Below are 13,189 nucleotides of genomic sequence, written 5' to 3'. Positions count from 1 at the left end.
CAATGTCATGGAGGACAATGGGGACTCTTCTTGATAAAAGGAGACTAAAGGGACATGACAACTAAATGTCCTTATTTTTAGAAGATACTGGCTAAAGTATTTATGGCTGAATTACAATTCCATAGCTTAATCTTAAATGATTCAGCAAAAACCAAATGTGTGTGTGTGTGTGTGTGTGTGTGTGTATTATGTACATACATTCATTATGTGTGCCTGTGTTTGAGAGAGCAAGAAAAAGCAAAGTGGACGATATATTGATAACTGGTGATCTAAGTGAAGAATATACAGGGATATATTGTTCTATTCTTACAATCTTTCTGTATTCTGAAGTTTTTCAAAATAAAAACTTGGGGGAAATACCAAGGAAGTTTAGACTTGTACAGACAAGGGTTTCCTAGCCTGTGAGAATGATACTGACTGTTTTCACACGCCATATTTTATCTTCAGTAAGAGGTTATTGTTCTTTGCTATGGCAAAATACAGACCACCACTTTATATAATAAAATTCCACCTTTTTCCAGCATTAATACAGGGTATGTAAAGTCCACCAATTGTGACAACACAGGAAATTACTGTCTAAATGAACTGTGTGCTACATGCACATTTCACTAAGGGGTAAGGCAGTTTCTTATAAGGAACCATACGGTAATCACGAATATGCCATTCGCCTCCTGTTACTTGACTCTGAGGAACCGTTTTGTAAAGATTATCTAGTGTCTAATTAAAAAGAAAGAAATTAGACTCGGGTTTAAGATGCCTCTGGTACGTTCTGAAATTATTTTGAAAGCTTATTTAAAAGGACTTCAAACTTGAGCTTTTTTCATTCATGTATTTATTCCACAATTAAAATAAATCGTAATGTAAAGCCATAACATTTTTAAAAGGTAAAGGAGAATTTGTGTCACAGCTGTATTAATAAAACAGACATTGGTCTAAAGTGCAACACTAAACAGGTGTTCTCCGTTCCCATGGTGGAATAAATACATAGCAATTACACGTAAAATTTCACTAAAGATCTGAGATGACGCAAATAACCCTTTGAAACAAACTGCCCAATGAACAGAGGCAGACTGCAAATAATCTCTATTAACATTTTACTGCAGGATGGAAAAATCCCCAAGGTGACGACTAACTCAAAATCTCTCATCTCATGTGCCTGGCCTTAGCTTGTTTTCCTTCCTCAGTCACATCCAAATCCAAAAAGGCTTCTCCATCCCAAGCTCAAAACTCCACCAAAAGTCCCCAAGGACCTCAGCACAGACTGCCATAATGAGACTGTGTGTAACCTTCATTCAGAACCTCCAGGGAAATCAGAAGCCCAAATGCAGAGAGCAGCAGCATTTCTTTAAACAATAGTTTTAACTGTCGAATGAGCTCTGCCAGGCCATGTGCATTTCATAACAAACCAAAATATTGTCTTAATTTGTTTTTCTTGAAGAATGTTAAATAGGCCATTCAAGTTAAAAAAAAAAATTTTTTTTACAGAAATAATGAAAAATGAAAATTCAAAGGATTTATGCTAAAAAGCAAACCAGTCCTCTGCAGCCTAACTCATTTGTTTCTGGGCTGTGATGCCATGTAGAGGGCGATCAGGCAGTAGATGGTCCCTCCCACAGTCAGCGCCATGGTTGTCCGGTAAAGCATTTGGTCAGGCAAGCCTCGTTTCAGGTGGATGGGCACACCGTCGGATTTCTTGAAAGAAAGAATTATCAAGGATATGGCTGATAAGAAAAAGATTTTACAATTTAGGCTAATATAGAACAAATGTCTCTACTTTATAACTAATCCATCAACCCACTGCACTGGAAAAAGCCCAAATCTACTAGAATGCTAACTGAAATACTGGTGTATTTCTTACTAATGTAGCTAAAGTTTTAAGTCCAAAGTCATTCTCCAAAATGCAGCCTCAGGAACATGTGCGCAACAAATTCCACATTTCTAAGGAATTTATCATATATTGCTTAATTACAAAAGGAGCACTGGTGAATTTTTTTTAAAGGCAAAGGTAATCAGCAGCTAATCAAAGACCTGTAGGCGTAAGAAATGCTCTACATTTAGTCTGACTTCTGACCAGTAGTGGACTAAGTCTAAGCACACCAGGTCAGTCAACAGGTTCGTGTCCATTTTGGACTCAACTACCTTCTTTCTATTAAGCTGCTAAACCCCTATTTAATAATGAGACTCCATAAAATGTTTAATCCATTATTTTGCACAGTCTCCAAAATCCCTCCCCACGGCAACTCAAGACCCCAAATGCCCACTCAAGTCTGAGTTATCAGATTAAAAGAGATTAAACTGGGCTTCCCTGGTGGCGCAGTGGTTGAGAGTCCGCCTGCAGATGCAGGGGACACGGGTTCATGCCCCGGTCCGGGAGGATCCCACATGCTGCGGAGCGGCTAGGCCCGTGAGCCATGGCCACTGAGCCTGTGCTCCGCAACGGGAGAGGCCACAACAGTGAGAGGCCCGTGTACCGAAAAAAAAAAAAAAAAAAAAAAAGACATTAAACTGATCAAAAGTCCCCAAGCTGGTCCTAAATCTGGACATATTTTTGAGGAGGGGGAAGCTACCTTCCAGCAACAGCAGTAACAGCTATTGCCACTCCCACGATACCTGAGATACAGTCGAGTCACCGACCTCTCAATTATCTGCAGGTAGATTAACATTAATCATATTTTTAAGTCCAATCCTAGCTTCTCTGCTAATCAGCAAACCCAAGAGAGCCTCCTCCACTTCTAGCAACAGTTCAGTGAATTTTAATATCAAGCAAGCAAAAAACAACTAGAAGAAAACTTATTGCCAAAAGTCACTGCATGTGTCACAAAGCCTAATATATACTGGATTATTCACAGTATTATTATATATTATATATGCTATTGCTTCCTCCATCCAATGGATGATCAACAGCTACATACGCAATTTAAAAATCTGCATAACCTTAAATACTGATGAGGAAATTAATCACCCTCTCCTCTTTTATCAGTTTCTACCTACATGAAGTTCTACCAGTTTATGGCTTAAACTAAAATCAAGAGAATTCTATTCAAGGAAAAACAGGGAAGTGAGTAGCAAACTAGATTAAGACTCCATTTTGTAGGATTTTTTAGCTCTATTTACTTCACAGCCTTCACTGTTCTAGTGTCTTCTCTCACCTGGAAAAACTTCTGCAGCTCTGGAACTTTATTTTTCCCAGCATAATCATATGCAGTAGAATTGGAACTCAGTTTAGTTGGTGTGGCAAATATGATAGGCGGTGCTTCTGTGGAAACCACAGGCCTTAATCCCTGCAGGAAAAAAGGAAAAGGTCAAGTTGAAAGTATGTCTGGGCATGTGAACAAGCCTTTCCAGGAGAAGGCTGTCCAGAAGAGTGGAGTCAGTGATTCCACCACACAAGAGAGAAGGAAAGTCCCCAACTCTGCATTACAAAGCATTTAGGTTTAAAGTCCCTAAAACACCCTAGCGCCCATTTCCAGAGCAAACACAGTCAAGAACTCTCTTGCTGGTTAAGGTGGGGGAGGCAGACGGGGGAGAAGCAAACCACAACAAAGGCCCAATCTAAGCTTCCAGATAAACCCACTGTGTCTATCTTCTCATCAAACCAATAAAACATTTATCATCTATATGAACTTTGGGTTAAATTTCAAAAGAAACCTGGCTGTCCCTTTTCTCCTCTGGGTGAGTAGGTGTACCAACATGGAATCTCAAAGTGGACTTCAGAAACTTTCCAGACACACAGTAAAGAAATATCTCAATCTGGAAGAGCCTGTAATGGGAAGAGAGCTGTCTTTCAGGACCAGAAAACAAAACAAAACAATTACATCAGAGCAACTGAACCTTCTGGCGTTAATAAATCTGTAAGTTAAAAAACATATACTGTAAAAATAAAAAAGGAAAACTCAGTGTTCTCATTGTGACGTGTGTACAATACACATGTACTACATACACAGAGAGTGTCTACCACTGAAAGGACTGCGTGAAGTAGCATGTGCCTAAAGCAGTGTCTGGGACACAGCAGGCATTCAATAAACGTAAGCTGAAGGAGATTCGGGGGCTCAGCAGCTGCCTCAGCCACATGTGACAGAGAAAGGAAGGACAAACACACAGTCTTAAAAAGAATCTAAGGGGGGAGAAAAATGAAGTGCTGATACATGCTACAATATGGATAAACCTTAAAAACAGTACGCTGGGCTTCCCTGGTGGCACAGTGGATGAGAGTCCGCCTGCCGATGCAGGGGACACGGGTTCGTGCCCCGGTCTGGGAAGATCCCACATGCCGCGGAGCGGCTGGGCCCGTGAGCCGTGGCCGCTGAGCCTGCGCGTCCGGAGCCTGTGCTCCGCAACGGGAGAGGCCACAACAGTGAGAGGCCCGCGTACCACAAAAAAAAAAAAAAAAAACAGTACGCTGAGTAGAAGCAGTCAGTCACAAAAGACCACAAATATATGAAAGTCCAGAATAGGGATATTTACAGAGACAGAAAGTAAATTAGTGGCTGCTAAGGGACAGGGGAGGAGGGGCAGGGGGGTGTTAAGGAAGAGGAAGGTGATAGCTGAAAGGTATAGCTTTCTTTCTGAGGTGATAAAAATGCTCTAAAATTAATATGGTAATGGTTGCACATTGTCTGTGAATACGCTAAAAACCATTTAATCGTATATTTAAAATGAGTAAATGTATGGTATGTGAATTACATCTCAACAAAGCTGTTTAAAAAAAAAAAAAAAAAAGAACCTAAAGGGAACTCTGGGTTTCTATCTGATGGAGTAAACCTACAGTGGCAGATAGATAAATGATTCTCCAAAACAACCTACAGATCACACTAAGGAACTTAGTTACAAATCAATAAAATCACATCCTTTTATATTAAATTCTAACTCAGAAAAATAAAATCTTAAAGTTAGCAAACAAAGCTCAGCCTCTTCTACTTTTACAGACGAAAAAGGAAATCCTTTGCTCAAATTAATAAGAGTTGTCAGATATTACTTGATCTCTTCAAAAAAATCTAACTTTACCTATAATTGACAAGAGACCTATTCTAAAGATCACATATTGAAAACCTCAATGTTACTCCCACCAGGCAGGCACTGGGATCAACAGAGCAAGAAAAAGGCATTAAAGTAATTTTGGCTTCTATTTCTTCTAACACAGTCCCATAAATGGGAAAGAATCACAGCCTTTTTTTCTGTTCTTTCACTCATTCAACATATTTTACTGAGTAATTACTCTATACTGAAAATATATAGGACACATTCAATCTCTGCCATTATGGATATCAGTGTTATGGAATAATAGCAGCTAATGTCTACCAAGCTCTTGTTATGTGCCCAGCATCATGTTAAGCATTTCATACGCATCATTACAGCAATCCTAGGGAGATGTTACCTTTCCCTTTTTACAGAGGAGAAAACTGGATCAGAGAGGGTGACTTGCCTGAGACTCCATAACAAAAAGAGCCAAGTGTGGGAACTCAAGCCTCTCTCAAGTCCAGAACCCTGGCATTTAAGTACCTACCTGCCCCTGCTACCTCTCGTCCACTACTGCTCAAAAACAACAATCCATTTGAAGAGAAAGTCTGCTTAGTAAGCTGTTAGTCTACATTTGGAATATAACAGAGACTTAGGAGTCAGAGACAGAACCGGGGCTCCAACTACTGAGATAACAAGGCTATAAGAAAGTTCTCTCTTTAAACTGGAGAATTTTAGACACTCCCTCATCATTCTGTGAGCTCTTTGTATTTTCTCCTTATGATCATTTTCCCTTGAATGCAAAAATTTTAAAACCCTTCCTACCAAGCAACTCCAAAACTGGTTTGAAATTAAATTCATGTTTTGACGGGACTAATGTGAGAGCATTTTTAGATGGGATTATACCTAGTTGCTTTGTATTTGTTTACCTGTTAAGTGATTCAAAACTATAGCAAAGTTTTCGAAAAGATCATCTCAAAACGGGAGTTATCAACCATCTTAACAGTTTAAAATAATTCCATATTTCCATTTATAATACTGTAAAAGTTTAGAATATCAAATTTTAAAGTTACCTATAATCCCATTATCTTATCCCATCAGTTATTATGAATTGTATATTCTCCTCCAATCTTTTCATAGGCATATATATATATATTTTTTTTTGCGGTACGCGGGCCTCTCACTGTTGTGGCCTCTCCCGTTGCGGAGCACAGGCTCCGGACGCGCAGGCTCAGCGGCCATGGCTCACGGGCCCAGCCACTTCGCGGCATGTGGGATCCTCCCGGACCGGGGCACGAACCGGCGTCCCCTGCATCGGCAGGCGGACTCTCAACCACTGCGCCACCAGGGAAGCCCCATAGGCATATTTTAATCTTTACAGTCACAGTGCAAAACCCCACATTCTACTTTTTTCACTTATAATAAACATTTTTTTTCAGGTTCCTAAACAATCTTCATAACGAAATCTACTCTTCACATCAACCCCATAAATTATTACCAGCCCATGTTACAGATGATTAAAACAAAGCTCAGAAATGTCCTAAGTGTGCTCGCTTCAGCAGCACATATACTGAAACTGGAACGATACAGAGAAGATTAGCATGGCCCCTGAGCAAGGATGACACGCAAATTCGTAAAGCGTTCCATATTTTTAAACAACTACCGTATGCTAACACATATATATGGAATCTAAAAAAAAAAAATGGTTCTGATGAACCTAGGGGCAGGACAGGAATAAAGATGCAGACACAGAGAATGGACTTGAGGACACGGGGAGGGGGAAGGATAAGCTGGGACGAAGTAAGAGAGTAGCACTGATATATGTACACTACCAAATGTAAAACAGATAGCTAGTGGGAAGCAGCTGCATCACACGGGGAGATCAGCTCAGTGCTGTGTGACCACCTAGAGGGGTGGAATAGGGAGGGTGGGAGACGCAAGAGGGAGGGGATATGGGGATATATGTATACATATAGCTGATTCACTTTGTTATAAAGCAGAAACTAACCCATCATTGTAAAGCAACTATACTTACTACAGTAAAGATGTTTAAAAAAATAGTAAAGCAGGGGCTTCCCTGGTGGCGCAGTGGTTGAGAGTCCGCCTGCCGATGCAGGGGACGCAGGTTTGTGCCCTGGTCCAGAAGGATACCACATGCCGCGGAGCGGCTGGGCCCGTGAGCCATGGCCGCTGAGCCTGCACATCCGGAGCCCGTGCTCCGCAACGGGAGAGGCCACAACAGTGAGAGGCCCACGTACCGCAAAAAAAAAAAAAAAAAAAAGTCACAAGTAAGATGGGATTCAAACTCACACATGTTTATTACACCACACCATCAGTAATCAGCTGTCTCGGCCCCACAGGTAAAAAGAATCCAAATGGTGCTAAGGTACTTCACCCTAGGCATAATTAAACCTCCCAACAATATAAGAGCAGTCAAGGTTTCCAGTGTTTCAAGGCAGCTAGATAAGACTAGCACTAGGGTTCTCAAGAGTAGACCAGGAAGCTATATTTACAGGAAGGGATCTACAGCAAATCCCTTCGCCTAGGCCTCCTTCCAGGGCCACGGATGCCCCAACCTAGAGGAATTATGAGCCTCAAATATGCCCCTCCTCATCTCAATAAATGATAACGCCATCTTTCCAGGTACTTGGGCCAAAAACCTTGAAATTGTTCTTAATACCTCTCACTCACACATTTGAAAATCCTTTTGGCTCTACCTTCAAATTATATTTAGAATCTGACCACTTCTCACCTATCTTCACCAATCCACATTCTGGTCCAAACTCCTAGATTTTTAAAACAGCCTCCTAACTGGTCATCCTGATTTTATTCCATCCTTGCTGCCCTACAGTCTACTCTTAATGCAGCAACCAGTAATTGTGTTAAAACAGAGGATGGGGCTTCCCTGGTGGCACAGTGGTTGGGAGTCCGCCTGCCGATGCAGGGGACACGGTTTCGTGCCCTGGTCCGGGAGGATCCCACGTGCCGTGGAGCTTCTGGGCCCATGAGCCGTGGCCGCTGAGCCTGCGCGTCCGGAGCCCGGAACAGTGAGAGGACCGCGTACCGCAAAAAAAAAAAAAAAGTGGACTGTAGACCAAGTGGAAATCACAGGTTTCGCTGAGTATCAAATCTCTTAGCTGTTTACACAATCACTACCTCTACAACTGATTAAGAGCCATTCAACTGTTTTACCACGTTTAGTAGCTGAGTTCTTCCTAGTCTACTTTAGCTGCTCCAAATTTTAAGAGACAAAAGTAAACATGATTTTTCTTCACCTCAAAATTGACTGGCCCAAAGTTTCCCGTTTCCTTCTACCTTTTAACTTTGGGGAGGAGGAGGAAGAAGGGTGGAGAAATAAGAGAATTATCCCAAAAATGTTTTAATTTTTAAATGATAGAAACTTACGAGCTCTTTCATTCTGATTCAGGACTACAAACAAGTTTCAATCTGCAGTGATCAAGTCCTTTCATTTCCAATTGCCAGCTAGGTACCACCACCTCCATGTTTCCCTGACATCTCACACTCAGTGAATCCAAAATTCACCCAGTTTCTCACAAGCCTACTCAGGAGCTCCCTGTTTCTGGGGAAAACACCACCATCCTCCCATTACCCAGTCATCTTGGAGTCCTCCTTCCTCATTTCCAAAATCTCCTTCACCGGGCGCTAAGTACTCATCTCCAGCCTCTGACTCTTTCTCCATTCTTACTGAGAAGACCCTGAACTCTTTTATGGGTATAACAGGCATCCCTGGCACTGGTCTCTCCCAGTCAGATTATCTTTTCAAAGCATTGCTCTGGTTATGATACGTACTCCTCCATCATAAACCTTTCATGAAACTAAAGGGAAGAGGCAGGCCATGCCCTTGTTTCAACCTCTGGACAAGACTCTACCACAACTTTCAGCATCAAGTTGCTTTGTAAATTCCTATTCATTTCTCACAAAATTAAGTCCTACCATCCTAGGCCCTTCATGATCTACCTCCATCCACCACAGCTAAACTTACCTACTCAATGATTCCCCCTGCAGCCCCCCTCTCCTCCTTCACTCTCGCAGTTCCCTTAATCTAGAATATCCTGCCATCTTAACTAGGAGAGGAACTGCTGGATCATACGGTAAAATTATGTTTCACTTTTTTAGAAAATGCCAAACTGTTTTCCAAAGAGGCTGTACCATTTTAAATTCCCCCCACAATGTAGTACGGTTCCAGTTTCTCCACATTCTCACCAACACCTGTTGTCTTTTTTGTTTTTAGCAGGTGTGAAGTGGTATCTCCTTGTGGTTTTGATTAGTATTACCCTAATGACTTATGATGTCAAACATCTTTTCATATGCTTATTGGCCTCAATTTATTTTTGACAAAGGACACAGAAAGGTAAGCAAAATGCTCTTCACTCAACCACTGGAAAATACCCTCCCGACAATTACTTGCCATCATATTGATTTATAAATCTCTACCTGTACTATTGTTAGAGAACTAGCTTTTCCATATAAGGTTACTCAATGCATGTTAGATTATTCACTTTACATAATACTGAAAGTTACAAACACCTATATTTTACAGTATGCTAACATTTTAAAAGTTTCCAAGAAAGGAAAAATTGAAGTACTCCTGATTACCAAAGTCAGAACCCTTGGTTTGGGGATACCTGTCACAATCACTCTGAAATCTGCAATTCATATAAAGCCTACAGTATTCATATAAAGCCTACATAATATCACTTCTTTCAACATAACTTAAGAAATCCTTAAGTAATTAAGAAGTCCAAATTCTCAAGAGAAACACAATTCAAGTGGAGCTAGAAATCTTTAATCCCTCTCTGTACCAAATGCATCTTGGGGTAATATCCGCTCTAAGTGCCAATTAATTTCAAGATGTGTCAGTTTTAGTTTAAAATTTCACATTTTCTTACTAGATAACAAAATCTAGACTATGCTAAAACTCTATTGAAAGAAATTCTACAACCACCAATGGAATAGATCAATTGTGATATATTCATACAATGAAATCCTATACTGCAATAAAAGAAACCAACTACTAATACACATAACATGAATGAACCTCAAAAATATTGAGAAATAGAAGGCTTATACAAAACAGTACTGTGTGGTTCCATTTATACGAAATTCAAAAACAGGCAAAACTATCTATTTATAGTGATAAAAATATGAATAGGAAGATGAACATGGATTGACAGGGCAATAGTAAAAAGGAACTTCCTAGGAGTGATGTAATATTGTATATGTTAATAAGGGTGTGGGTTACACAGCGTGTTTGTCAAAAATGTGCTGAAAAATACACACCTTTATGTTTTAAGAGTACCTGCTTCTTTATAGAAGCAAATATAATAGAAATAGCTATTTCTTATAATCTGTAAGATAAATCACTGTTGTGAATTCCTTCTTTAGACCTCACTACCAATTTGGTTTCAACGACACCACGCTGCTTTCCCTTCTAATCCTGGATTGTTCTTATGATCAATTTTCCTCCTCCACTCTCCCTTCCTGTTTCTGTAATCTAATCGTAACTCCATCTTTCTTCCCCATGTGTTTGCTCCCTGGATGATCTCCCCCACCACAGCTTCTACTACCACCTACGGGCTGAAGACACCTAGATCTATTAAACTCCTTATTCATAAATCCAGCTGCAATCAGACATGCAATCAGACATGACATCTCATCACGAGCTCAATATTTATAAACCTGGACCCTTCCTCCCCAACCCCATACCCCCAAAAAACGTGCTCTTTTTCTTGCCCTCCCTATCCTAGTTAACAGCACATCTAATCTTAGATTGAAATCATCCTTAAACATCCTTCCCCTTGAGCAAGTTGCGGTGTTTCACAGAAGAAAGAAAAGGTAACAACAATGGAGCATTCTTTACACCCCACCTGGGGCCCTTATTGTTCCAGTCCAGTTTTCCAACTGCATATCTCATCAACCCTTCCCTACCTACCCTGAGGACTGAGAATGAAAATGATGATATCTCAGACTTAGCTTCTCGAGAATAGCTACCACTTATCCAGTAATAGCCACCTGCCAACGATTGCTAGTCACATGACACACATCTCTTTTAATCTGTACTCCAGCTGCCCTAAAGGAAACTGAGCTCACAATGAATTAACTTGATCAAGGTCATAAAATTAAAGCAGCGAAACCAAGATTTGAGCCCAAATTAAGAGTCTGGGACTCTAAAGTTTTTCATCTCTACACTACAAGCTGAAGACTGATAATCCAATTGGCAAAATCTGAGTGAAGTCGCAATACTTTTCAGACCACTCAAGAGCAACCATCAACCATTTTACAGCTGGAAAAATGTCAGCTCTTTGCACGTTAACTGCGAACACTCACCCAAACATTTGAAGTAACTCTTTAAGTCTTCTAATTCTGATCACACAGCCCCTTCTGCCCCTATGGCTTCCGCTGGTACCATCACCCCAGCTCCCAAATCTGGTGCTTGGATGAGGCTGTCTTTTGGGCTGAGGCAGGAGAATGACAATGGGGCATTGAGGAGACTGAAAGCTGGACTTCCTTAAAGAAAGGACAGGGCCAAACTTCGGACTCGGTCGGGTCACATTCTGGGCCCCGCCGACCTCACGAGCCACCAGCAACGACCTCGGGGGTCACCTTGACCGCTGCTGAGTGCCAGGCCCAACTTCCACACCAGGCCAGCCTCGCCGGGGAGCAGCTACAGAATCAGGAGCCTCCATGGCCACGGCAAGTGCGTGACAAGAGGTGAGGGACCAACTAAACCGAAGCGCGGGCAGAAGCCTCGCCTGGCTCCGGCGCTGAGACTGCCAGGCGCAGACTCGGGCCGCCACTTCTCCTGTCCGAACCGGCGCGGCGCTACCCGTACCTGAGGGTTATAAGCGTCGGAAGCCCACGCTCCCGTCAGTTTCTGCGTGAAGCTACTAAACTTATAATACATGTTGCCCGGTGTCGACTTCAGGGAGCCACTGCCCGCGCGACCGCCCCAGAGAAGGACCCCGCTTTCCCGGGTGTCTGCCGAAGACTCAGCCCAAGGACCCTGCGCCAAAAGGCGGGCTGCCCGGGGATCGCCTAATTTAAAACATGCCCTCTTAAGCCACATAATGGAATGAGAAGCCAGGTTCTCAGGGCCAAAAAGGCAAAACAAGTTCTAGGGCAGCGCGGAAAGCCTCTGTAGCGCGGTGTGTAGGGAATACGAGCCTGCCTCTTTCCGTCACGTTTAGATTCGGGCAGTACCAAGACGCCCTAAGAATTGCGCAAGCGCCCTGCCGATCATGCGGGAGGCTGAGGGACTTGCCGGGGTTGAGGGGGGCGGGCTCGGGGCGGGGCCTAGGGCGGGAGGGGTGGGGCTGGGCGGGGTGAGTCCGCTCTTTCCCTCCCAGAGAGCCGGTGCTGTGGGGCCGCCACCTGGTAGTTGTCTTAAAGGCGTCTCTCCCTTTCCCAAACTTAACTCTTCCCAAACCTAGGTCACCTCGTGAAGCGTCCTACTCTCGCTCAGTGGGCTCAGGAGTATGGATCCGTCGACCAGGCTTCTCTGGCAATCTAGGAGTCGGGGGAGCAAATAAGAAAAATTGGAAACACCTGCTGCAAGCTGTTTGTTACTGAGGGCTGTTAGGATTTTCGCCCCAATAATATATAAAGATAGCCTCTGGGCTTTTCGTAGAGGAAATACATCGTGCCCTTTGAACTTCAGGCACAAGGACATATATTTTGCACAGTTCTCAGAACTGATTTTTACTCTTACTTGAGCTTTGTGGGAACTGATTGCCCATCCTTTTCCTGGTCTCTGCCCTTCGAGATAGATGAGGTGGGGAGTGGAGGGGAGGTGGACTAGAAATACTTGAAAAATCTGGACGTTGAGCCTGAAAGATCAGGACTACCACTTTCAGTTATGGTACTATCCACTTCAGTTCAATTTAAAAATGTTTTTTGAATCTCCACTATGTGCCAGGTACTGTGTAAAAGGAGTATACTAATTTCCTACCTCCTGGAATGGAGCAAAGCTTTTCTTGGCTTTATCATCTAACCAGAGGTTTTCATAAGCATATTACAGGTGCATTTATAGTTCTTTTTTTTTAATTTTTTTTTTTTAGAAAGAAAGCACTGGCTCTTTTTTTTTTAAGATTTACTTATTATTTATTCATTTATTTTAGGCTGTGTCGGGTCTTAGTTGCGGCACACAGGATCTTTTCTCGTTGCAGTGCTCAGGCTCTTCGTCGTGGTGCGTGGGCTTCTCTCTAGTTGTGGC

At 42.3% G+C, this 13,189-nt stretch overlaps 1 protein-coding gene and 1 non-coding gene across 2 annotated transcripts; one reads left to right on the top strand and one right to left on the bottom strand.

The window, feature by feature from the left end:
* Positions 1–767: 767 nt before the first annotated feature.
* On the bottom strand, positions 768–11,952 carry LOC114901110 (cytochrome c oxidase subunit 7A-related protein, mitochondrial). Its single transcript, XM_029232796.1, has 3 exons — positions 11,810–11,952; positions 3,150–3,281; positions 768–1,692 (listed from the first exon to the last, which is right to left on the bottom strand). Exons 1-3 carry the CDS (start codon positions 11,879–11,881, stop codon positions 1,552–1,554), a joined length of 345 nt encoding a protein of 114 aa, XP_029088629.1. The 5' UTR covers positions 11,882–11,952; the 3' UTR covers positions 768–1,551.
* LOC114901168 lies at positions 6,503–6,609 on the top strand. Its single transcript, XR_003795049.1, has one exon. It is a non-coding gene; the product is annotated as a U6 spliceosomal RNA (small nuclear RNA).
* Positions 11,953–13,189: the final 1,237 nt, after the last annotated feature.

This window comes from Monodon monoceros, unplaced genomic scaffold (genome assembly GCF_005190385.1).
Source record: "Monodon monoceros isolate NGI ecotype Baffin Bay Population unplaced genomic scaffold, NGI_Narwhal_1 Super_Scaffold_19, whole genome shotgun sequence".
NCBI classification, from domain to species: Eukaryota; Metazoa; Chordata; class Mammalia; order Artiodactyla; family Monodontidae; genus Monodon; species Monodon monoceros.
Note: the sequence above shows the minus strand (reverse complement) of the source record. Positions and strands in the feature narration are given on the sequence as shown.